The following is a 27,939-nucleotide window of genomic DNA, read 5'->3' on the forward strand; positions in this document are numbered from 1 at the left end:
CTTATTTGTGGTTTTTGGTAAAAACCAATACCTCTACACCTTGTAAACTTATTTATTACATGGGATTTGGTTTCCAAAGCACCACACAGCAGATGAGTCCTGTTTCGTTTTCTCCGCTTGATAAATCTTTTGGTGTTTTATATTGAGCAATTACCTACAGTGTGAGCAAAAGCTGTCAGTTTGGCTAATACACTTTGATCATTTTCAGTATATCCATTGTGGATGACGAACTGTGATTTAAATTGGCATTTATATAGTAATAAAGCAACTGCTTGCATATTTATTACCAGATAAACACACACTTTGATTAATCTAGTGCACCTCCAACTCAAGTTACAGTGCTGTGCACTGAGCATGTAAGGGTTTTTTTTTTTTTGTGTAGACAGTATTCAACAGCTTTTAGGAAGATAAAAAATATAAAACACACAACTGTACCACAATTTTATTTATTAAAGACCATCAATTTCAGTTCAACAACAGACTATATTGGGCCTAAAAAGCAACTCAGCTATGCATTCTCACAGGTACAATAACAATTGTAACTCACAGGCTGTGCCATTTCCTTAGTGTGTCTCGAAGTACAAGCTGTTACGTACAACGTTCTTGCCACACACCTTTCACTTTAGGGTATGCCAAAGAAACAAACTAAGCACTTGGCATGCTGTATACAGCACATTCTCTCATCATTTCTTCTGGCCAATACTTGATACCACAGTTGGTCGTGCCTTGGTGTAAGGGCAAAACAAAGCTAAATGACATTCAGATCTTTTTGATGTTCCATTAAACATTGCTGGTATTTCTTTGGAACTTGTTTCTGTTTAGTTGTTAGCAATTTATGAACCCTTTATGCATAAATATTTACAGGTGCAAGACATTACAAAAAATTGTTACTGTTACACTGTGGAAGACATTAAACATGTCAGATCACACAAAATGTTATATTTTTTTTACAATCTTTATTTAGAATGGCCTCCACACACAATGGCAACCACACACTATAATTTCCATCTGTGTTATTTTTGTTTCCTGTCACCTATGACAAAATCTTCTCACTAAACACTGTTTTAACACAAAAATTGTTATATACAGAGGATGTCTGAGGAATTTTCATCTGTCCATTTTATTGACTTGCCTTCCAACCACACACTTGTTAAAAGACTTGTTAACTGAGTATAGCGTTGCCCTTTTCCCCCCTTTTGTTTAAGTGCAGTGTAAGGGGAGCTCCCTCATTTGTAATGTGAATATCACTGCTCGGAGTTCAACACTTCAAGTTATGGTTTCATTGTTAGCTGTTACTTTTTTTTACCCCCTCTGCACAGGAGCCATCCACAACAAAGCTAAGCCTACTGTAATTTCAAAAGAAATACTCATCTCTTTACTAATTACAACTGGTTAAATATCAGTTTTTAATATACTGAATGCAAGTGACAGGTTTATTGTAATACTGTGACATAAGATTTTGTCAATTTACTATATGCTGAAAAAGATAAAAAAAAAACTTTTTGAAAAGAAACACTTAACCCCTACCTTGAGGGATTAAGTTGCTCCTTTGAAACAACGTAAGTATTAAATACAGAGAATTTGCAGACATTAAAGTGAATCAAAACCATTCTGAACACTGGCAGAGTTGCAACAATCTAATGTAACAACTTACTAACAGAGATTCAAATCCTATCCTAACCTCAGGTTCCTACACGTCAGTAAATCAAAAATTAAAAATAACACTTTAGACAATTTGTTCATTCTCATTTACACCTTGAAATTCCTTAAGCCACATCCAACATGTGTGTACCTTGAGCAGTGTTAAAACACACAATAAGAAATTTTCTTGAGCACATATTCCCAGTCTACAAGACAAATCAATAACGGTGTCAAACATTTCTTTGTGCATGATTGTTTTATAGCTGGCAACCATTGAGGGGGGAAGGGAAGAGGGCATGTACATCCAATTCACTACTTAGAAATGTATCAAAGTGGAAAATAAAATATCTTGCAAGCACAATATATACTGACTTATTAAAAAAGTAATCAGTGGACTTCATACTAAATACAATATTACAAGGACTTATTTCTTTCTTTGGTGTATCAGGATATGGCATTTGTCTTCCCAGGTGCTTCTAATAATTCACCAGCAACACAGAATAGAAATTAGGTCCGCAAATCAAGTAGGTGATTTTTATCCTATGAGCCACGTTACCATGTCACATAAGTATGACAATTCCATGAATAAAGTAGTGGAATACTTTAAGATACCAAATAGTTACCTGTTGTGTTTGATGATGTTGCTGGAGATGGAGCTGGGAATTGTTGGCATTATGCATTGACGTCGTAACGGGCGTTAGTATTTGCGTCTGTCCAGGCATTGCAACAGTTTTCGCTACCATGCCAAGGCTCACACCATTACCTTTTGTCATTAACAGCTGAGGTGGCTGAGGTTCTGAATTGTCTGGACCTACTTCGACAGCTTTGCTAGACAGGACTTTCGTTTCCCATAACTGTTTCAATTCTTGCAATACCTGTTCATCCATTCCTTCATCAAGGAAGTTTTCCCGTACACCAGATATGACATCGTCTATAACGCTTTGATAGAACTTCACCACATTCATCTGACTATGAGCCATTATTTTTAATGTAGACTTTTGGGTGTTTCCAGTCTACGGCGATCTCTGTGACTTTCCAGTATAACTTCCTGCGAAAGCAAAGTAAATGTATTTTTAATATTCATACGTCAACACATGATCAAACCTTGAGAACTGTCCCAAGTATTATGCTAATCGTTCAACACAAAAGCACGGGCACGAAGCCAATTATCATTGATTACAACTCTCAAAAAGTAGCAAAAACAGCTTAAAGGGTGATCACCTAGCTACTCAGAAATAAATGCCAAAAGCGTATTTATACCACATTGCGCTGCTCGTATTTTAGAAAACGATGATTTATCAAGCTCCACATTACACATTTTTGAGAAGTGTCGCTTATGCTGCTTACAATCGCTCCTTATACACATCAACCAAACCGCAAGAGCATTACATTTTTTTCCGCTTACCAATAATGCGCACCCCTCCTTCTACGAATCACGTAAACGAATATATAGCAGCAAGCCTTATCAGCACTAACTTCGCATTTCAAAGATACTGCAACTGTGCAGACGTGAGTTACTTTCTAGAAAATAGTAAGAGACTACCAAGTTAACATCGAAGATTCGTGTAGAGAACACTCTAGCTTTGCAGCTAATCTCTAAATCTCTCTATATGTCTGCTAATTAAGTTTTTTCGTTATTGATTCTAATTTATTTATAATTCCGTAAGGACGTAAGCTTACAAAACAACGTTGTTTTGTTTGATTAACTTGGCAGTACTGTGTGACATATTGAAAGATTATGTTTTGTTTATATCACTAGTTCCATACATGCTTGTAGGAAAGGTAGTGGTAGTGTAATTTTTTTGTTTGTAAATTTGTGGTTAGTGTTGGAACCTCCTAAAATGTCATCTGATAACAGTGGTGCGGGTGAAAATGTTGATAGAAATGCAGCACGCGAATCTCTTCCACCAGCTATAGAATATCCAGGACCGAATAACATCACAGTTTCACCAAATCAGCCAAGACAACCAACAACATTGCAGGACCTTCTAAGATTTAGCGTCGAGGCGGCAGGTGGACAAATGACGCAGAATAATGCTGTTGCGATAGACGAAGAGGTACGGTTTTTTTAGGTTTTATACACATTCCATAGATTAGTCACATTACTGATTGTAAAACAGGCGCGATATTTCCAATTTGAAATTATAAATTTTCAGAGGAGAGTATGTGTGTTATTCAGACAAAAAGGTGCGTGTTGCAAATTTCATGTGCTGTATGTATGCGGTGTCGTCTAAGAAAATTGAATGAAGTTGAGGGTTTTTTTGTTAGGTTCTGCTGGTTGAGCCTGTTTCTTTTAATAAATGTAATCACTATAATTTCAGTTTTGTTAAATGCATATTTTTTTAAGGAGTCAGAAATTTCAGTGTTTATTTTCGATTGCCAACAAAAAATCAAAAACTTAACATTTGTTAAAGAAATAACAGCAGAACAAAGTACCCATTTTCTGTTATTGTTTGGTTTCACCCAGCATATTACTTGTTTGAACAGTCTGAAGGTATACTGATGATTCACAGTATCCAAAGGGTACAATATTTGCCGGTTAGACATGTCACCATCATTAGGTTAGCTGACAAACTGACTTTCCATGGGGGTCCAGAACCGACCTACGACCCCTCGCCCTGCAGGCCACTCAGTACATATACCACCAAAAGAATGCATGAAGGCAGCTACTGAAGCAGTTGTGTCGGATTCTGTGGCCAGCAATACCTGGCAGGGCACCTCAGTTGCAGTAGGCTAAGTAGTATGGATTTTAGTCACTCTGTCTATCAGTTCATTGTATTTGTTTAGTGTCTCCTTAGAGCTTGTGCTAGTTCTCAAGGCTTGTTGAGATTATACCCACAGTCCTGTTGATGAGATTGTCCCTGGTGCATATTTCAGTGTCTCCTCTAGTGACACTGCCCATTATTTCAGTGTGTGTTAAAATTCTGGTGCATTCACATTCCGTCATATGAGTGTCAGACAAACAGTTCTCTGTGATCTCTGATTCATTAGAATACCTTAGTCAAGTATGCCACTTCAGTTGTTGGTGTCAATAAATGATGGTGCACACTGTTTGTCCAGTAAATGGCTTGCCACTTTCTCACGGAATCTGGTATATCGTGGTCTTCAAGTAAACCAGTGTCATACTTAGTGTCCCACAATAATTACCATGTTTTGTTTGGCAATTGCCTCATCTTCCTGTACCAAACACATTTTGGTCACTATATCTGCATCACTGAGTTGCTTAAATGTCAGTTCACAGGCATCGCTAGTTACGCATTTGTGGGTGTTCTTACTCAGTGCTTTTTCAGTATGTGCCCAATACCACACTGGTGTAAAGTATAAAAGGCAGTGGCTTTTTTTTCTGTGTAACTTCATCTGTCTTGAAAAAGGTTATGCAGGAGTGGTCTGATCTCCCATTCTGAATAACTGTTTTCCTGGAGCACTGTTTTGAGGTGTTCCAGTTTATCTGAGTTGATGTGCTCCCTGTATACTAATGTTTTCAACACCCTACTGGTTGTGGCAGAGACATATCAGTCTGCATTTGCTTCCAGTATACACAGTGACCCAGAGTGCCATCCACTCTTCTGGATATCATGAAACCATTTATGTTGGTCTCCATGGAGAATCTGATGTTTGCATGCAGCCAGTGGAGTTCAGATGTGCGAGGAAGTCATGGAGCTTGTCTTTTCCACGAAAAGTATCATCTATGTAATGGAAAAAACAAGTGGGTTTCCATTTGGGTGACTTCAGGACTGCCTCCTCAAAGTGTTCCATATCCAGATTTGCAACCACAGGTGAGAGTGGGCTGCCCATTTCAGCTCCATCCATCCAATATTCTCCATTAAATAGAAAATATATGGAGGCCAGGCTACACCTGAAAAGAGGGGGGAGGGTCTGAGAGTCAGATATCTGACTAATGAGTTCTAATGACATATGACATCCTGGTGCAACAGCAACAAGCTAAGCAAGATGTTAAGAAATTTCAGAAAATCCACAGAGTTTTGAGTATGATGCAGGCATTTACCCACATAAGGATTTATTATGTCTTTCAGGTACAAGGGGCATTCAATAAGTAACGCAAAACAGTTTTTTTATGAAAATAGATTGTCTTTTTCAGGATTCCTGTACACCATAATTCCCCTATCTTTTGGCTACAAAACCCTATTTTTCAACATAATCTCTGTTCAATGCCATGGCCTTACATCACCTTACTGGGAGGGCCGGTATGCCTGCATGGTACCACTCTACTGGTCAACCTAAGAGCCAACGTCTTGCTTCATCAATAACCTCCCCATCATCTACATACTGCTTCCCACACAGAGCATCCTTCATTGGACCAAACAGATGGAAGTTGGAAGGTAACAAGATCTGGGCTGTCAGGTGGATGAGGAAGAACAGTCCAATTAAGTTTTGTGAGCTCCTCTCTGGTGCACGGACTTGTGTGAAGCTTGGCATTATCGTGGAGAAGGAGAAGTCAGTGTTGATCATTGCACCATGATGGTAGATATCAAACAGAATAACCCCTTCAGTGTCCCAGAAGACTATTGCCATGACTTTACTGGCTGAGGGATAGTCTGAACTTTTTATTCGGAGGAGAAGTGGTGTTGTGCCACTGCATGGATTGTCATTTTGTTTCCCATTGATGAATCCATGTTTATTCCCTTATGACAAAGTTCGGCTAGAAATTGACATGATCATCCTCAAAATGCGCAAGCAATTCTGCACAGACAGTCCTTCATTGTTCTTTATGGCCTTCCATCAGGTGGCGAGGAACCCAATAGCACACACCTTTGTGTGCCCCAAATAGTGGATGAGTCAGCACTACCAATAGAGACGTCCGGTTCAGTAGTGAGGTGTTTCATTGTGATCCATTGATCACCAGGCTTGCGCGAGCATGCTATGACGACAGACACCTCCTCCAGTGACTCGCCGTGCTTTTGCTCACTGCCACATATCCATAGACATTTTACAAGTGCCTATGAATATCTGTGTTGCTCTGGTTTTCTGTCAAAAGAAACTCAAAGACAGCTTTCTGCTTGGAATGCACCTCTGTTACAGACACCATTTTGCAGGCTATGCATAGCACCACCACCTATTTGGAACTTCATGAAAGTATGGGGACTGAAGTGGGAATATTCCACAATATCCCATAACAAATTCCACATTTATTCAACAGAAACTGGCCAAGGAAAAAAGTGTTTCCTTACTTATTGAAACACCCCCCCCCCCCCATATTTCACCAGCAAATGTGTAGGAGCCTAGATGTTGCTGTCAGTGAAGTGTAATGGCAATCCCTCCCCCCTTTGTGGACCTTAGTCCATCAAGTCTTGGTGGTACAGGTCAGTGACTGCAGTCTCAGGCTACTGAAATAACACTGCGAACAGCAGCACAGGTGCATGATGGGAGTGGCAACTGGGTGGGGGTAAGGAGTGGGCTGGGGCAGGGAGGTGGAGTGATGGTATGGTGGGCTTGGTGGACAGTGAAGTGCTGCAGGTTAGACAGAGGGCAGGGGGGAGATAGGGGGGGGGTAGCAGAAAAGAAAAGAAATAAAAGGACTGGGTGTGGTGGTGGAATGATGGCCGTGAAGTGCTGGAATGGAAACAGGGAAGGGGCTGGATGGACAAGGACAGTGACTAACGAAGGTTGAGGCGAGGAGGGTTACAGGAACATAGGATGTATTGCAGGGAAATTTTCCACCTGCACAATTCAGAAAATCTGGTGTTCGTGGGAAGGATCCATATGGCACAGGCTGTGAAGCAGTCAGTAAAATGAAGGATGGCAGTGTATTGAGCAACAGGGTAGTCCACTTGTTTCCTGACCACAGTTTGCCGGTGGCTATTCATGCTGTTTAGTCACTGCCCTCACCCATCCAGCCTCTTCCCTGTTCCCATTCCCACACTACACAGCCGTCATTCCACCACCCCACCCAGTCTTTTTATTTCTCCCAATTTCCGCAACTTCCCCCCCCCCTCTTCCTTTCCTCCCACTTGCCCTCTGTCTAACCTGCAGCACTTCACTGACCATTACCCTCACCGTTCTATCCCTCCCCCTCGCATCCCTAGCCCCCTCCTTACCCTCACCCAGTCGCCACTCCCATCATGGACCAGTGCGGCTGCTCGCAGTGTGGTTTCAGTTGCCTGAGATTGCAGTCGTGTGTGAGTGTGTATTGTTGACAAAGGCCAATGGCTGAAAGCTTTAATTGTGAAAGTCTTTTTGTTGTGCCTATCTGCGACTCGGTATCTCCACGATATGGCAAGTAGCAACTTTCCTTCTCACAATATTATTTTTATGGTTACTTACCAAACGAAAGCGTTGGTATGTTGATAGGAGACAATAAAAAACACACAAACACACACACAAATTTCAAGCTTTCTTGAAATTTGTGTGTGTGTGTGTGTGTGTTTTATTGTCTCCTATCAACATACCAACAGTTTCGTTTGGTAAGTAACAGCATCTTTATTTTTATTTTTAGATATATTTTTCCCACATGGAATGTTTCCCTCTATTATATTCATATGTTTATGGTTACATTGACATGGAATGGTGCAAAAGGTAATTTCTTCACTCCTGACTTAACTGCTGTTAAATTTTCTTCTGTACATTTATACTAACGCGCACACACACACACACACACGCACTTTTTTTTTGGGCAACTCTTCTCAAACTTTTTATGCGCATTTACAGTTTTGAATAAGATGACTATTTTCATTTGCATGTTTCACAAGAACATGCCAGTATGCAGCCAACTGTTCTTAGTCATAATGATAAATATTTAAATCTGTTGAGATATAATGATTAAATTTTACTAAGCATGTAATTTAAGAGCTAGGGATATTCCTGCACTGCCTAACTGCTGTAGTTTTAATTAAAGTTCCAAACCTCTTTTTTTCAGAGACGAAAATTTTTGGAAGCAGCTCTGAAGAGTCTGACATTTGATGTGATAGAAGAGTTGTTAAAGGCAATAAACATCCTGAAAAATGCTGGTACACTGGAGCTGGAGGACGATCCCTCTGCATGTGAAGCAGCATTGGATACTATTACACAGCATGTTGATAACATGGACACTGCAAATGGTAAGTTTCTTCCTACAAAGTAACAGGCTTACCTATCAGCTGAAACTAGGTCAGTTCCAAGTCTTTGTCACTATCTTATGTCCTTGTAACTTCAGCAAGCTTCTGATTATATAGGTTAATGTGGACCCAAGACTGCACAGACAACTGAAAAACATGGATAATATAAAATATCCACTTTTTGGTAAAAACTGACATTAATTTATTTGCAAAAAAAGTCATGCCACATTTCAAAGCCTTCTGCATTAGTTGCTTACACTCACTCTTTTTCCTGATGACGGTTCTCATTTTCGGGGGAGTCATAACAGCAGTATATTTAAAACAAATTTTGTCGTGCATACTATAGTAACAGATTAATACATTTCAGTGCCTTGGTATGCATGACAACATGTTCCTCAATCACCTCATCTTCTTCTACCAAGCATACTTTGGCCACTATATCTCTGCTTCACTGATTTGCTCAAATCCAGTTTCATAAGCATGGCTCATTACGCCCTTCACCAATGATTTCTTTTTTAACCTTAAAACAAGACATTTGTGTTTATCTGTCACCTTCCAAACACACAATCTTTTCAATCCTTGAAACAATACATTTGCATTTATCTGTCAGCTTCCACGCACATGTAACTTCAGGGGAGACAAGAAAGATGAGATACATTAATACATATTGTCAATGATCCAGGTTAGGAACTGCTCATGTTACTGAGATCTGTTTGCAAATAGAAAAGTGCAACCAACAATGCATTCCTGCTGGTGATGTTTAACAGTATGGTTTCATTTCATGCCAACATGACCAAATATTTTGAAGGAACCTACTCGGACAAAACGCAAGTAATTTTCTTCTCCTGTTGACCTTGAGTGAGATGGAATTGTTGCCCTTTAGCTCACATGGGAAGGGCTTGGCAAACATATAGACAGAAAGCCAGCCACAGGCATATTACAAGGCTAAAGTCTGTAAATTTACATGAAGATGAAATGTGAAACAACCCAAAAATATTTTAGGGATACATGATTGTGGTATTGTGAGCTGCGTTGTTTTCAGCAGTAAAACACAAGTCACATGCATAATAGTCTGTTCTAAATGAAAATATTTTGTCCTAATTACAACAAAATACTTCAAGCTTCATTTTTAATTTTACACTATGAACAGGTAATATGAAAACCAGATAATCAGTTGCTTGTTGTATATTATTTAATGTACTTGCTATCCATTGTCGTAATTTAATTTTTAGTAAGTCTTTTGCATCTCATCTGTGTAGATACTGCATTCACTACTCAAAGAGTAAAAAGGAATTATTGCTGTTGAACGTAGTCTCTGTTGTGATTAATAAGTGTGCTGAATTTCATTAATGCCTAAATTCCACAAGAAAAATTATTCAGACTGAAACCATGCATCACCTCTGCCCTTCATCTATGATTTGAAACTTCTGGGCTACTTCTTGAGGGGCCCGAGACTTGGCAATTACTTGGTGCTACATCAGATCAGATGGATGTGCAAGACATGTTAAATATTCAGAATTATACAAAATGTGATCAAAAGTATCTGGACACCCTCAAAAGCATACTTTTTCATATTTCATATTAGTTGTATTGTGCTGCCACCTACTGGCAGGTACTCCATATCAGCGACCTCAGTTGTCATTAGACATCATGAGAGAGCAGAACGGGGCACTCCGTGGGACTCACGGACTTCGAATGTGGTCAGGTGATTGGGTGTCACTTATGTCAAACATCAGTACGTGCAATTTCCACACTCTTAAACATCCCTAGGTCTACTGTTTCTGATGTGATAGTGAAGTGGAAAAGTGAAGGGACACATAAAGCACAAAAGCGTACAAGCTGACCTCATCTGTTGACTGATAGAGACTGCCGACAGTTGAAGAGGGTCGTAATGTGTAATAGGTAGTCATCATAACAGACCATCACACAGTAATTCCAAACTGCATCAGGATCCACTGCAAGTACAATGACAGGCAGGAGGTGAGGAAACTTGGATTTCATGGTCGAGCGGCTGCTCTTAAGCCACACATGACACCGGTAAATGCCAAATGATGCCTCACTTGGTGTAAGGAGTGTAAACATTGGACGATTGAACAGTAGAAAAATGTTGTGTAGAGTGATGAATCATGGTACACTATGTGGCGATCCGATGGTAGGGTGTGGGTTATGGCAAATGCCTGGTGAACGTCACCTGCCAGCGTGTTTAGTGCCAACAGTAAAATTCAGAGGCGGTCTGTTATGGTGTGGTCGTATTTTTCATGGAGGGGGCTTGCACCCCTTGTTGTTTTGCATGGCACTATCACAGCACAGGCCTACATTGATATGTTAAGCACCTTCTTGCTTCCCACTGTTGAAGAGCAATTCAGGGATGCTGATTGCATCTTTCAACATGATCGAGCACCTGTTCATAATGCATGGCCTGTGGCAGAGTGCTTACATGACAATAACATCCCTGTAATGGACTAGCCTGCACAGCGTCCTGACCTGAATCCTATAGAACACCTTTGGGATGTTTTGGAACGCAAACTTCATGGCAGGCCTCAATGACCGACATCGATACCTCTCCTCAGTGCAGCACTCCATGAAGAATGGGCAGCCATTCCCCAAGAAACCTTCCAGTTCCTGATTGAATGTATGCCTATGAGAGTGAAACTGTTGTTAAGGCTAAGGGTGGGCCGACACCATGTTGAATTCCAGCATTACTGATGGAGGGCGCCACAAACTTGTAAGCCATTTTCAGCCAGGTGTCTGGATGCTTTCGATCACATAATGTATATTCTCTCTCAGGAAACTGTGATAACTTTATCTAGTTGCAGGTTTCAAATAGTGTCTAGCAAATCACATTAAGATTGGCTGTTTACTGTGCAAACATTGGGAACATAGTGTTTAGAGATTCCTGTATTCCATCTCAAAAGAGTGTGAGCGTTACTTTTCCAGAAGAAAGAATTGTATGGTGTATCAGCAAATACATCAGTCACAGCTCTTTGTTAATTCAGTGTCTTAACTGAATGTTAAGTATCCAGGTGGACTGATAAGATATAAGAAATGAGGTGGTTCTCCACAAAATCAGCTACAAGAGGAATATGTGGAGAACATCGACAAGAAGAAGGGCCGGAATGTAGGACATGTCATTAAGATATCAAGGAAAAACTTCCATGGTACTTGATGGACCTGCACAGGATAAAAACTTTAGGGAAAGGCGGAGATCGGAATATATCTACTATTAATTTAGGATGTTTGATGCAAATGATACTCTGAGATGAAGAGGCTGGCACAGGAAAGCAAGCGCGCGTGCGTGCGTGCACACGCACACACACACACACACACACACACACACACACACACACACACACACACACACACAGGGTGAGTCAGGAGGGAAGGTACATGTTTTGACAGGTGATACTATTAATGATTCTGAATAAAAAACTTCATATGGACATATGCCCTATTCTGAATGGTTTCTAATATAGAACACATTTAATATCACCTTTGTAAGTATTTTATGTCACTAATACTACCTCTCCTCAAAATATGTACCTTTCCTCCTGAATCACCCAATCCAGAATTCATCATCAAGAACAATGCAGTTTAAGGAGAAATTACCTTTTTCAATCTCATGTAGGTGTAGTCGGATTTTTTTAAATGTGTGGTAGAGAATGCTTAGCATGGTGCCACATGTTAGATTTCCTTCCCATTCCGATTGCAAACGGAGTGTGGGAAGAAGAACCCATCAAATGTCACTGTGTGTTCGCCACTTCAAGCGTTTTGCCATTTCTTTGATGCTCCCCCTTGAGTCAAATCAACCTAGTATCTTCCCAATGAACCGAAGCCTGGCACTTGGTTTACCTATGACTGAGCCAGTGTGTTCATTACATTACCTATTCCTACAAATTGTTGTACCCTGTTATTTCTATGAGTTGACTGATTCCAGTTGTGACTCAATGATATTATTGTCATAAGATCCTACATTTTGTTTTGTAAAGTGCACAGTTTTCATTTCTAACCATTTAAAGCATGTCAGTCTTTGTACCACTTTGAAATCTTATCAAAATGTGACTGGATATTTATGCAGCTTTTCTTTGCACCATTTTGAAATCTTATCAAAATATGACTGGATATTCGTGCAACTGTTTAGGTAGAGTACTTAGATAATTGCAGGAAATGCGAAATGTCTAAGTTTACTGTTAATATTGTCTTCCAGATCGTTAATGTACACAGTGAATGGCAAGTATCACAACACATGTTCTTGGGGCATGCCTGAAACTGCTACTCTTCTGTCAATAATTCCATCCACCCTACCAACAAATCCCCAATACAGCCCCCAAATTCGGTTTGATACCCCATATGGTATTACTTTAATTAAGAAGTATTTTTGTGGAATTGAATCCAGTGCTTTGCCAGAAGTCAAAAAATACTGCATACATCTGATTGCCTCGATCCATGGCTTTCAGTGTATCATGTGAGAAAAGCGGAAATCAGGCTTAGCAATTGAGTCAGCCTCACACTCAACAGTTCAAATGAAGACCTTCACAAGGAGAGTACACAGATCACCTTATGGCGATAAATATTTGTAGTTTAGAACATGTATTTATTTTTACAGGTAGTGTTTACTGTGTATTCCTTTTCAACACAAAGAATAAAATAGGCTTGTGAGCTTTCTGTTATAACACTTGTTTCTTCCACCTTACAGATTTCCACAAAATTGGAGGCTTTTGTATTTTCCATCCATGCCTGGACTCGGCACACAGCAGCTTACGTTGGCGTGCTGCAGAAATCATTGCCGAACTGACGCAGAATAACCCTTACTGCCAGCAACGCATTCTGGAGGCTAATTTATTACAGCCTTTGCTGAATCTCATAGATAATGATCCAGCCAGCCAGGTCCGCGTTAAGGCCCTCTATGCTATTTCTTGTGAGTTTACTTGTGTTTATTGTACCAAAAGGATAATTCAATCAAGAAAATTATGAGACGAATTGCTAGCCAGTACTTACCTTTGAGAGGCATAATTTCAGTATTGCTTATACACCTAAATAAAAGTGCTTACATTCTTCTATTTTCAAAACTAAAAGTTCCTTTCTTTGGGAGGAGAAAGGGATAGGTTGAGACCTGTTCTCAGGTTGAGGGTATACAAAAATATTTGTCTGCCATTGTCCTCTCATCGTGGAGCCTTGAGTGACCTGCCCCTCTTTTTTAACGTTACCCAGCCTCCCTCCCCCCCCCCTTCCTTCTCTCTCTCTCTCTCTCTCTCTCTCTCTCTCTCTCTCTCTCTCTCTCCCTCCCTCCCTCCCTCCCTCCCTCCCTCCCCCTCCTTCCCAAGGAAGGAACTATTAGGAGTCTAGCTCACACTTTTTCACATTTTCTTAAACCAGAACAAGAGCTATTCTCTACCAGCAGTCCAACAACCAATATTCTTACATTAAGCATTTTTCTGTATTTAATTTTAGTTATTTACTATTATATTTTACCATATTACTTGGTTCAAAATATCCAAATGACTGTAGAAAAGAAATAGACAAACGAGTCATGATACTGTAAAAACTTATTAAAAATATCGTAGTCCTTCGTATTTTGTACTCTCAGATACTGTAGTTAAATTATATTTATATAATTTATTACAATTTATGCCATTCTTCATAAGCCTTTATCCATGCAGGTAATTAGGAAAGGAAAACCAGTAAACAGCACTCATTACAAACAAACTGTTTAGATATATCCATATCATAATAATGGTAAAGTTTGTTTTTGCTACAGTGACTATATTTTTAATTGTTGCAGGTATCATTCATGTATTAACAAGAGGAGTTATTAATTAGAGGCCTCAAGATGAGTTTGCCAGTATTTTTCATGATTTCAATTTAATTTGTACCAGTGTTTGACGTAAGTCTTAGAGATTTTGTGAAGTATTGGGAAAGTCAATCTTGAAAATAACTGAGGGTACTCAGTTTATCAGACTGCACAAAGCATTAACAATGAGCAGTTTTGCAAGCCTGAGTTGATGTAGACAAACAAAATGATTGAAGGAAAGACTTAAAAAAAAAAGTTTATCTCAAAGCTATTAATTATTTATTGGCTGACTAGTTTCAGACTTTGCTCAATTTTCACAAGTCACCTATTACAGGGAACAACATTTTTGTTATGAGTGGATGCATTGAAAGAGGCTAATAAAGATATCCATAATAATATGGTTCCTGTGGGAACTACTTATGTATTTTGTATGTAGGATATGTTTGGTATGGAGGAATAGAGACAAGAATTTTTTCTCACTGGATTACACTGTGTTACACGTGGTTTATTTTTTGTAGGTATTATTATAATTTTTACAGATGTTGATGCAAAGAATTTTATTATAAGGTCATATGTAATCTCTATTGTATTCCAGTTATTTCACGATTGCACTAATCTCACTAACAATATTCAGTATGAAACACAGCGTTCCATCACATCACAGTTGTACAGTAATTTTTTTCTTTTCTTTTTCAGCACCTTACAAAATAAGTAATTACCACATGGATAATATTATTACTGATACCTTATTCTCCACATTCAACATAACGACTCACTCCAGATTTTGTTCTCTGTAAATAGGTGGCTCGAGGAAATGGCCAAATCCAAAAGCTAGTCAGCCAATAAATAATTAGGAGGTTAGGTATAAACTTCATTTTCTTGTGAGCCAACCTTCACATTAAAATCTCCTGCTGTTATTACTTCTTGGTGCTTTTTGACTTGGTTGAGTAGATGGTCTAATTTCTGGTAGAAATGATCTTTGGTTTGCTGTGCCGCATCGGCATTTGGTGCATACACTCCTATTATAACTGTTTCAGTGCCATGTAATTTGATGATAATACTGACAAGGAAGATATGGAGGAAATGTCATGAATAGTTCTGGAGAAAATCTTGTAGAATTTTGTAACCAATACGACTTGAAAATTCTGAACATACACTATTCACATAAAGATACCCACAGATATACATGGGAGAGACAATTATTACAGCAGAAATCAATAATCGATTACATCATTACCAAGAAACAGCCAAAAGTGGTAATTCAAGACTGTAGAGTCATGCGGGGAGTCAACTGTGGGTCTGATCACTGCTTAGTTTTAGCAAAGTTGACGTTCCCATTTAGGAGAAAACCATCAACAACTGAACAAGTCGATCCACAGCAATCGTGAGAAATTAGAGCAGGAAAGGTATAAGCTCTTTCTCCTGAAGCAGTTCAGCATCAAGGATTTATTTCAAATTAGATTAGAAAATGAACTAAAAGCGATTCCAGAAGATGAAAATGTTGAAGTAGAATATGAAAATATTTAAAAAAGCACTTACAAAATTTCTCTAGAGATAATAAGGACTGAGAGTAAGAGTCTAGGTAAATGGGATCCTCCATGGATGTCTGATGACCTGAAGATGTTGAATAGGGAAAAGAAAAATCTCTACAAAAAATGGTTATCAACTAAATCACTACAGGACAGGCAAAACTACCAGACAACAAATTACGAATCAGAATCAAATTAGAAAAGATGTGGGAACAGAAATGTATTGAAATTGTGAGTCTTAATAGGTGGATCAGAAACAACAGAAGTGTGGAGGACAGTTACCAGTATGGAGAAAACACAAGTAAACAAATCAGTAGACAACCTAATTCCCTTAAAAGAATAGAAAAAGCATTATGCAGACCTTTAAATTGAAGATAGGCCACATTACACGCAAGGGAATGAAGAGAAGATGGAAGTAACTGATCGAAATATAAACATTACAATAGAGGAAGTGAAATGTGCATGAACTAAAATAAAGACTGGCCAATCACCTGGTGCAGGAAACATTCCTGTTGAATTATTGAAGGCTGAAGGAAGATATCTGAAGAATCGAATAACCTGCCTGGTGAACAACTGTTGTAAAAGGATTGAAATTCACTCATCGAAAAAGTCATATATGGTTTCTATTTTCAAGAAAGGGAATAAAAAAGACACAAACTGCTATAGAGGCATTAGTGTCAACTGTACAATGAGCAGCTTATTTGGCAAGATAATGTTTGAAAAAATTAGACAAAATGTTGGCCACCATATTGTGGAAGACGAGAGCGGGTTTAGGTAGAACAGATCTTGGACAGATAGCCTATTTATTTTACAACAACTAATGTAGAAATTTATAGCAGTAGGGGAGGAGCTACACATTGCCTTTGTAGATTTAGCAAAAGCTTACGATACAGTTCCTAGAGCTAAGCTGTGGGAAGCTATGAAAGGTATAGTTATGGATGATCACCTTTTACAAATTATTATTGAAATGTGAGATAATGTGGTACAGATTAAACGAGGTTTAAAGTTATCAGAACCTATTAATGTCACTAAATGTTTGCGACAAGGTTGCAGTATGTCACACATCTTGTTCAATTTATATGTAGAAGTTGCTCTCTGAAATGGGAAGAACAGTTGCAGAGGAATGGGAATCACTGTTGACAATGTACAGATATTTTCATTAGGTTTTGCTGATGACCAACCTATTATAGCACAAGATGATTATGACCTTGAGTTCATGATACAACAAATGAGTCTAACAAAAACAGAGTATCTGGTGGTGAATAGTGATGCTAAATTTGAAGTACACATCAATGACAAAGCAGTTATGAGACAGGTAGAGAAATTTAAATATCTCGGGGCACATATTGATAAAAATGGTTTGGTCCATACAGAAGTAAAATACAGCGAAGCGGAAAAGTGTTACGGTGTATGTATTCTTTTTGGTGGGATAAGAATATTTCCAACAGCAATAAGAAAAGAGTAGGTAAGATAATGGTTGAATCAGTGCTATGCTGTGGATCAGAACTATGGATCTTAAATGCAGATCTCAAAAGAAGACTAATAGCTGTGGAAATGGAGTGCCAGAATATCAAGAATCGAAAGAAAAACTAATGATGAAGTAAGAGCTAGAATGAAGGCAAATGATAATGTGATGGATAGAATTGAAAGAAAATCATTAAAATGGTACGGACCTATGATGAGAATGCCAGATCATCGGTGGCCAAAGAAGGTTTACGAATGGAAACCACCTGGCAGCCGTAAGTGCGCAAGGCCACGACATTCTTGGACAGACCACATAAGTGGAGTAATGGAAAATCGCAGAATCGACTAGGAAGATGCGCTGGATAAAGAGGCTTAGCGGAAGATAACAGGATGGTATAAACTCAGACACTACCAGACTGTCATTAGACTGCAGATACTATATGCATCAGAAACACTGGCAAATTTTACATACGCACAACAGATAGAAAATCGTGAAAGAAGAATTGTGAGGACAATTCTTGGACACAGGAAAGTAACAGATGATCAATGCAAGCCTGTATACAGACTAAAAAGCAACAAAGAAGTGTATACGAAGTGCAGCAAAATTACAGATGAAATTAGAAAAAGATGATGCTCCTTTTATTCTCACATCATGAGGATGAACCCGAATAGGCTTACAAAACAAATATTTTCGTACATCGCAAATCTAAAAAATAAAAGTTTATGGTTTATCAACACAGAAAGAGATCTAAAAGAAATGGACATAGATCAGGAAACAATATTTAACAGAAACCTTTTTAGAAAAAAACTGAATTCATTCACGGGTTTCGGTGTGAAAATTAAGAAGACTTGTGGAACTAAATGGTCTGAAGAGAGAAAAGCCGCCTTCAGCGCAAGAATGAAGGAAGTGTGGACTGAGAGAAAGAAGACTTCCCAGAAGCGCAAGAAATAACTGTTTTCACGGTCTTTAACGGCCAAATTTGTATAATAATAATAATAATAATAATGGTATAAACTTCGAAAAAATGCTTTTTCTTCAATATCTGAGAGGAGTTGTGACATACTGAAGACCTTTATGCAAAAAAAATGTTTATACGAATTATTGGAGCATTACATAAGTCCTGTTCATAGAAAGTTTGGTTTCTTAAATGTATGATTCTCACTTTTCTTCTGCAAGTGCATGTTTATGTTTCACATTTATCTATCTCATTGGGACTTTATGTAGTTTTATTGGCTGACATCATCCTTTGATTTTAGGTCTTGTACGTGAGAATAAAAATGCTCTTCAAGAGTTTATAAAACATGCGGGATACTCAGTCCTCCTTCGTGCTATGCAGAGCAATGTTGAGAAGTTGCAGGTGAAATCTGCATTCCTATTGTCGAGTCTCTGTTCAAGCACAGAAATAAAAGGTTTGCAACATATCGCAGATTTTCCATTGTTTTATTAAGGATTAGTTTGATCACACTAGCCACTGATTCTGATTGCACTAGATGCAGTAACATTAGAGGGAAACATTCCACGTGGGAAAAATATATCTAAAAACAAAGATGATGGGACTTACCAAACAAGCGCTGGCAGGTCGATAGACACACAAACATACACACAAAATTCAAGCTTTCGCAACAAACGGTTGCTTCATCAGGAAGTGTGTGTACACACACACACACACACACACACACACACACACACACACACACACACACACATATATATATATATATATATATATATATATATATATATATATATATATATATCCACAATTATACAGACACAAGCAGACATGATGTCTGCTTCCCTCTTTCCTGACGAAGCAACCGTTGGTTGCGAAAGCTTGAAATTCTGTGTGTGTGTTTTTTATTGTGTCTGTCTACCAGCGCTTTCCGGTTTGGTAAGTCATGGAGTCTTTGTTTTTAATATATTTTTCCCATGTGGAATGTTTCTTATATAAAAACAAAGATGATGTTGATAGACAGACAAACAAACACACACACATTTTGTGTGTGTGTTTGTGTTCGTTCGTGTGTCTATCAACATACTAATGCTTTCGTTTGGTAAGTTACATCATCTTTGTTTTTAGATATATTTTTCCCATGTGGAATGTTTCCCGCTATTATATTTATATATATATATATATATATATATATATATACTGCTAGATAGAGCTGTCTGCTATATAATTTGTTTCGTATTTATGTTCTTATTATGCAGTTTAATGTGTCATACAACATGTAACAACTTCAAATACCCCTCTTGTGGGTTATCATTTCTTCTGCCAACCACTTTATATTATCTTTGTCACCAATGTGATGTATTCCCATGGTGTACATAGTTTCTAGTTCACGTGTCTGATTTTTTGTAATAATTGCAGATGCATATGCACAGACATGATGTAACAAATATTACCTATACTGTAACAACATGATCCAGGAATTTGAATGAATATGTTTCCCCTCCATTGCATGTACATTTTAGCTTTCAAGTTGTCGCATTTTTACTTTCCGTGTCTCTCAATAGAGCAAGTGTTTGAACAATTTTGAGATTAATTTGTGTGTTTGCCTTTATTGCTCCTGCAGTTGTGAAGGAGGCACTTTATTCCTATTTCTCCCATCGTCAAAACTAGAAAATCTTGAACAGAGCTGATACAAACACAAAATGTATAGGCTAATAAACCTCAGTCTTTCACAACCTTCTGTAGAAACCAAAGATAAAGTAGCAAGTACAATGTTAAATGATTAGTTGCAAGTAATCGATATAATCACATGATGCTGAAACAGAATGTGAAATGTTTCTTGTTTTGATGTCGGTATGCTGTTGTCGCTTGGCAGTGCATGTTGATTTTGTTTGAAAAGTGACTGTTGGTGTAAAGGGTTAAGACAGTTGAAGTATTCTGTATTAAACACAAAGGCAATTTATGAGAAAGTCTGTGCACTGCTGGTAAACTTGTTTTATCAGAATAGTGGTAATAGCAGCCGATAGAAATAGCAGCGAAAGGGCCCCATGTCAATAAAAGGGCTAAAGAACAGGTTCAAGAAATTTGAAGAAACAGGCAAGTTACGTGGTGCAGCAAGGAGAGGGGGTCAGCCCATTCCCATAGCAGTTGTTGATAAAGTTGCTGTAGCTATAGCTGACCATGCAGCACATGCCTCAGATTCTGCAGCCAGTGCTCAAATCGTGGGAATTGTATCTTCCATGGTCCACAGTTCAAAAGATTTTGCAGGCCATTTTACACTGGGATCTGTACAAGATCCAGAATGTCTATAAAATAAAGCCCCAAGGCAGGCTACAATGCCATGATTTTGCCCTTCATTTTTTGGCACATATAGAAATGGATGACATGTCACCGAGAATATTATTTGGATGGAAGGGGCACATTTTTCTCTGTACATTGCCATGAATGCATAGAACTGTCACGTATGGAGCTCTACTCTGCCACATGTTGTGCAGGAACATCCACTGCACTCAGCTTATGTGACTGTGTGGTGTGGTTTCACAAACTCCTTCATTCTCCGTCTGTTTTTCTTCGAGGAGGTGACACCTTGTGCACTTGTTAGGTATACAGTGGCATCAGCATGTTATAAGAAACTTCTTGTGCAACACAGGATTCCAGCTTTGCAAGAACGCAACTGTGCCCACACAACTAATTTTCATGCAAGATGGGACTACACCATATGTTGCTTGCCAGGTGAAAGATTTGCTTTGGGAAATCTTCAGTAAGAGCCGTATCATATCTAGGCAATTTCAAGACGTGTGGCCTTCCAGATCCCCCGAAATAAAATATCATGTTTACCAGGGATGTACACTACTGGCCATTAAAACTGCTGCACCAAGAAGAAATGCAGATGATAAGCGGGTATTCATTGGACAAATATATTATACTAGAACTGACATGTGATTAAATTTTCACGCAATTTGGGTGCATAGATACTGAGAAATCAGTACCCAGAACAACCACCTCTGGCTGTAATAATGGCCTTGATACGCCTGGGCATTGAGTCAAACAGAGCTTGGACAGCATGTACAGGTGCAGCTGCCCATGCAGCTTCAACACGATACCACAGTTCATCAAGAGTAGTGACTGGCGTATTGAGACGAGCCAGTTGCTCGGCCACCATTGACCAGATATTTTCAATTGGTGAGAGATCTGGAGAATGTCTGGCCAGGGCAGCAGTCGGAACATTTTCTGTATCCAGAAAGCTTCGTACAGGACCTGCAACATGTGGTCGTGCATTATCCTGCTGAAATGTAGGGTTTCGGGATCGAATGAAGGGTAGAGCCATGGGTCGTAACACATTTGAAATGTAGTGCCGTCAATGCGAACAAGAGGTGACCGAGACGTGTAACCAATGGCACCCCATACCATCAAGCCGGGTGATACGCTAGTATGGCGATGCCGAATACACGCTTCCAATGTGTGTTCACCGCGATGTCACCAAACACGGATGCGACCATCATGATGCTGTAAACAGAACCTGGATTCATCCAAAAAAATGACGTTTTGCCATTCGTGAACCTAGGTCCGTCGCCGAGTACACCATCACAGGCGCTCCTGTCTGTGATGCAGCGTCAAGGGTAACCGCAGCCATGGTCTCCGAGCTGATAGTCCATGCTGCTGCAAACGTCATCGAACTGTTCATGCGGATGGTTGTTGTCTTGCAAGTGTCCCCATCTGTTGACTCAGAGATCAAGACGTGGCTGCACGATCCGTTACAGCCATGCGGATAAGATACCTGTCATCTCGACTGCTAGTGATACGAGGCCATTGGGATCCAGCACGGCGTTCTGTATTACCCTCCTGAACCCACTGATTCCCTATTCTGCTAACAGTCATTGTATCTCGATCAACGCGGGCAAATGTCATGATACGATAAACCGCAATCACGATAGGCTACAATCTGACCTTTATCAAAGTCGGAAACGTGATGGTACGCATTTCTCCTCCTTACACGAGGCATCACTACAACGTTTCACCGGGCAACGCCGGACAACTGCTGTTAGTGTACGAGAAATCAGTTGGAAACTTTCGTCATGGCAGCATGTTGTAGGTGTCACCACCAGCACCAACCTTGTGTGAATACTCTGAAAAGCTGATCATTTGCACATCACAGCATCTTCTTCCTGTCGGTTAAATTTCGCATCTATAGCACATCATCTTCGTGGTGTTGCAGTTTTAATGACCAGTAGTGTATCTGGACTCTTCCAGATCTGAAGGATAGCATATTGCTCTGATTACACTGGATATGCTGTGAGCAACTGTCGACCATGCCATGTTAGGATGCAGCATGTTGCTAAGTCGGGAGACCATATTGAACAGGTGTTGTAACTTGACAGTATATCTTAATGAACATGCCAGGACCACCGTTATCATGTGTTTGATTGTTCCTCCCCTTTTCCTGCTCACATCACATTCTGACTGCTTACAGCACCACATTTTCACCTGGTAGCAGAAAGCGAAACTAATTAGTCAACATACCTGTAATGTTTCAGCATCTGGCCCACACTGCACTCTCAATACCATCAGTAATTTCTCTGTAGACAGTACTGGATATCTTCAATGTATTTAAATAATGGCATCATGGACTCACCAAAAGCTGTTGTAATATACACTATGTGACCAAAAGTATCCAGATACTGGCTGAAAATGACTTAGGTGTCTTCCATCGGTAATGCTGGAATTCAGTGTTTTGTCGGCCCACCCTTAGCCTTGATGACAGCTTCCACTCTCGCAGGCATATGTTCAATCAGGTGCTGGAAGGTTTCTTGGGGAATAGCAGCCCATTCTTCATGGAGTGCTGCACTGAGAAGAGGTATCTATGTGGGTCGGTGAGGCCTGGCACGAAGTCGGCGTTCCAAAACATCCCAAAGGTGTTCTATAGGATTCATGTCAGGACTCTGTGCAGACCAGTCCATTACAGGGATGTTATTGTCGTGTAACCACTCTGCCACAGGCCATGCATTATGAACAGGTGCTCGATCATGTTGAAAGTTGCAATCACCATCCCCGAATTGCTCTTCAACAGTGGGAAGCAAGAAGGTGCTTAAAACATCAATGTAAGCCTGTGCTGTGATAGTGCCACGCAATACAACAAGAGGTGCAAGCTCCCTCCATGAAAAACATGATCACACCGTAACACCACCGCCTCCGAATTTTACTGTTGGCACTACACACACTGGCAGATGGCATTCACTGGGCATTCGCCATACCCACATCCTGCCATCAGATCGCCACATTGTGTACTGTGATTCGTCACTCCACACAACATTTTTCTAATGTTCAGTCATCCAATGTTTACGCTTCTTACACCAAGCGAGCTGTTGTTTGGCATTTACTGGCGTGATGTGTGGCTTATGAGCAGCTGCTCAACCATGAAATCCAAGTTTTCTCACCTTCTACGTAACTGTCATACAACTTGCAGTGGATCCTGATACAGTTTGGAATTACTGTATGATGGTCTGTATAGGTGTCTGCCTATTACACATTACGACGCTCTTCAACTGTTGGCAGTCCCTGTCAGTCAACAGACGAGGTCAGCTAGTACGCTTTTGTGCTGTACATGTCCCTTCACGTTTCCACTTCACTATCACATTGGAAACAGCAGATATAGGGAAGTTTAGGAGTGTGGAAATATCACATACAGACATGTGACACAAGTGACTCCCAATCACCTGACCACATTCGAAGTCCGTGAGTCCTGTGGAGCACCTCATTCTGCTCTCTCAAGATGTCAAATGACTACTGAGGTTGCTGATATGGAGTACCTGGCAGTAGGCAACAACACAATGCACCTAATATGAAAAATATATGTTTTTCGTGGTGTCTGGATACTCTTGATCACATAGTGTATATTTATTCATGGACAGTGAATTTTGGTCAAGCAAGCATCTTTGTCATGAATTAACAGTGCATCAAGTTTAATGAAAAGTCCTTGGCATCAAATACATAACTGTTTTTAGTTGCAGTCGTGACATGCTTAAGCTAAAAACAATTGATTAACTAGTCATCTGCTAATAAATCTACACTGCTTTTGATGGATGTTGCCATTCTCCAAGAAAAAATAATTCCAATAATAATATCAGTGTTGTGATAATTGCAATTAGAAGCTAGAAAACTAATGAGTACCTTAAATATGTAGGTCTAATCATATTCAAAAGCTTATAACACTATTCAGCTGGGCATCTGCCCACTACTCAGCATGTCATCTCATTGACTCTTGATTAAGAACAGTTTAGTCTTACTATGAATAATGAATGCTGTGCATAAATAGCTGTGTAAGATTTTTATTTAACAAAGGCATACATAATTGTTGCTTAACACAAACTGCATGCAGAATGGTACAGCAGTAACAGCGTAGCATATATTATAAGCAGTAATAAATCATGTTTATCCTTTTTCTTTCTCTTGTATGCAAATGTGTACTTTTGACTGTCATTTCTGTATTTATGTTCAAAATATAACAAATGTAAAATATCCGTCAAATCTCTGTTCTCAGATGAGCTTTGTAAGATGGGATTTATAGAACAGCTCATAGGACTGGTTGGACCAGAGGGTAGCCCAGCTGTTGAACATTTGCTATCAGCAGTTGTTGCACTTGTGTCAGATCACGAATTATCTCAGCAAGAGTGTCGGAGGCCAGAACTGCACCTTCGCGATAAACTGTTCCAGATTATGCAAAACGTGTCTGGCAAGGAGGAATTCAGAGTAAGTAAAAATGAGAAATACAACCTGAAACAGCTGTTGCAACAAGTTTACATCATTCAAGCCTACATAATCTGTGTTTGAAGATATTCTTAAATTATTTTTGCTTCTTGGAATGTCATCAAATATAGTTTTATACTTAAACTATTTAAAAGGGATCAAATATTGCTCCTCTCCTCAAATATTCTCCTCTCCTTTTTTATACACTTTATGCAAGCTAGCATAATGATTAAGACACTGGAGGACTGAGACTCAAATATCATCTGTCTATCTTGATTTAGGTTTCTCATAGTTTCCCTAAATCACCACAGTTTAAATTATAGGATGGGTCCTTAAGTAGATCATTGTTGGCTGCATTCCGCATCTTTCTCTGAATGACTTGTGTCTCATTGCATTGGCAACATAGTAGTGGAGCTCACTTAGTGTGTGAGTTTTGGGGGGGGAGGGGGGGGGGAAGGGTGAAGGGAGTGATGATCTCATGATACCTCTCATTAGATGACAAATCACACAAATTGAGTAGCAGAAGTCCGTTAAAATAGTGTCACCCATTTCAGGCATATAAAACTACTAGCAAGAAATACATGATTAATTGGTATTCATAAGTACAGGTATTGACATTCATCATGTAGAGCGTTCTACAACTACTCGTGATTTTTAACCGAAGATATTGTGATTTTCTCAGGGTGTTATATGGCCCAGAAAGGACCAGCTGACTTAAATTAGAATTGTAATTAAATGAGTAACAATATACTGCAAAAATATATGTTTTCATAAGCACACTTGCCAAAAAAAGTTATCATTCCCTCGAGATATCATGGTAATAGAGCATAACACATCTTCCCTTCATAATGGCCTCAATTTTGGGAGGAAGAGTATTTGCAAGTTTCATCCAATGTGCCATATCCCAAAGAAGCCACTCACTGATAATTATAATCCTTTAGAGCTACCAAATTGCAAGGATGTTGAGTGCTACAGTCCCAGAAATTTACTGCAGGGTTAAGATCAGACGACTTAGCAGGCCAATTGAGGTACAGTTGGGTGCCCGATGACGAATACGTGAAGCCATGTGAACATGGATGTTATGATTTTGGCAGATGGAAATGTTCACAGTTTACTCATCATGAAGATGTACAGGAAAGGGTAGCACTTGGTCACTGAGAATGTTGAAATAAAACATCCTAGCTAACGTTAAGTCACGGTACAAAAACACAATCCCAAAACAACACAGAATCGCTTCCAGAGTAAACTACACCCTCTACACACTGTGAGCTAAACACTTTATTGGACCATCAAGTGACTTAGTGCCTTGTCTCTTTTGAAAAGAGGCAAAATGTCGACCCATTGGATATACTAAAAGCTTCCACTCCAGTTTTATGTCCCACTGTGAGCAATGGCCTTTTGTGAGATTTCAGTCTGCAAATATCCATTGAATGCAGTTCCCTTCACATTGTTTGCTCGAAAGCTGGCTGAAATGGACCTGCATTCACTGCTAGTTGCACATAACAGGTGCATTACAGTGTGTGTGTGAAATGGTGTGGTAACTGGGAATGTATATCTACATCTACATCCATACTCCGCAAGCCACCTGACAGTGTGTGGCGGAGGGTACCTTGAGTACCTCTATCAGTTCTCCCTTCTACTCCAGTCTCGTATTGTTCGTGGAAAGAAGTGCACAGTATAGTACAATTCTTGTGGACAAAAGTCTAAATTGCACACAGGTTCACCTTAAAATTCTGGCAGTATACAGATCAAATGCTGTGTCAGGTCCAGCCATAGTGAAATGGTGCCAAGGCCACAAAGTCACAGATGATGCTTATCAGGAAGTCCATATTTTTCACCATATGATTTTCACCATTTTCAGAAAGCTGAAATAGCGTCTGAGTGGAAGGAGATTTTCCAACAATGAGATCATTCACACGTTGCTTCAGAAATGGTTCCATGACTTGAGGAGTAGATATCTGCTGTTGAGGTATTGAACAATTTGACAGAACATTCTGACAGTTATTGGAAACTTGGTAACCATATTGAAAGATAGCATCATGTACCTGAATCACTTTGAAGTGTTACACAGTGTTATAATGTGTAACTTACTTTTTGAAGTGCCCTCATTCATGGCTACAAGTGGTACTCCATTCCTTGCAGACATGTTGGACAGCCCATGTCAATTCATCACCAAATCTGACAACTTAATTCACAATGTGGTCTTGGACACATCCAAATACAATAGCTCCCTTCTGCCATTCTATTAAATCTCCATTTTCACCCATCTTATCATGCTGGTTCTGTACAACCTGCTAGTATATATATATATATATATATATATATAAAAAACAAAGATGAGGTGACTTACCGAACAAAAGCGCTGGCAGGTCGATAGACACACAAACAAACACAAACATACACACAAAATTCAAGCTTTCGCAACAAACTGTTGCCTCATCAGGAAAGAGGGAAGGAGAGGGGAAGACGAAAGGAAGTGGGTTTTAAGGGAGAGGGTAAGGAGTCATTCCAATCCCGGGAGCGGAAAGACTTACCTTAGGGGGAAAAAAGGACAGGTATACACTCGCACACACGCACATATCCATCCACACATACAGACACAAGCAGACATATTTAAATATGACATATTTAAATATGTCTGCTTGTGTCTGTATGTGTGGATGGATATGTGCGTGTGTGCGAGTGTATACCTGTCCTTTTTTCCCCCTAAGGTAAGTCTTTCCGCTCCCGGGATTGGAATGACTCCTTACCCTCTCCCTTAAAACCCA

The 27,939-nt window shown here is 39.4% G+C and overlaps 2 protein-coding genes across 7 annotated transcripts in view; one reads left to right on the forward strand and one right to left on the reverse strand.

The window, feature by feature from the left end:
* LOC126418528 (transcription initiation factor IIA subunit 1-like) overlaps positions 1-27,939 on the reverse strand; it is an 86,977-nt gene that overhangs the window by 13,700 nt on the left and 45,338 nt on the right. The window contains exons 1-2 of one of the 4 annotated variants that reach the window (XM_050085331.1): positions 3,047-3,152; positions 2,265-2,689 (exon numbers count right to left, since the gene is read on the reverse strand). In XM_050085331.1, coding sequence (XP_049941288.1) covers positions 2,265-2,621 — 357 coding nt within the window. In that variant the 5' untranslated portion in view covers positions 2,622-2,689; positions 3,047-3,152. The other 3 variants (XM_050085333.1, XM_050085334.1, XM_050085335.1) reach the window with 3 other exon arrangements.
* LOC126418529 (hsp70-binding protein 1) overlaps positions 3,359-27,939 on the forward strand; it is a 52,857-nt gene continuing 28,276 nt past the window's right edge. For 2 of the 3 annotated variants that reach the window (XM_050085338.1, XM_050085337.1), the window contains exons 1-5: positions 3,359-3,698; positions 8,516-8,696; positions 13,387-13,608; positions 18,732-18,884; positions 24,966-25,174. In XM_050085338.1, the coding sequence (XP_049941295.1) occupies positions 3,483-3,698; positions 8,516-8,696; positions 13,387-13,608; positions 18,732-18,884; positions 24,966-25,174 (981 nt within the window). In that variant the 5' untranslated portion in view covers positions 3,359-3,482. The remainder of the gene's footprint in view (positions 3,699-8,515; positions 8,697-13,386; positions 13,609-18,731; positions 18,885-24,965; positions 25,175-27,939) is intronic. The other variant, XM_050085336.1, reaches the window with a different exon arrangement.

This window comes from Schistocerca serialis, chromosome 9, assembly GCF_023864345.2.
Source record: "Schistocerca serialis cubense isolate TAMUIC-IGC-003099 chromosome 9, iqSchSeri2.2, whole genome shotgun sequence".
NCBI lineage: Eukaryota > Metazoa > Arthropoda > Insecta > Orthoptera > Acrididae > Schistocerca > Schistocerca serialis.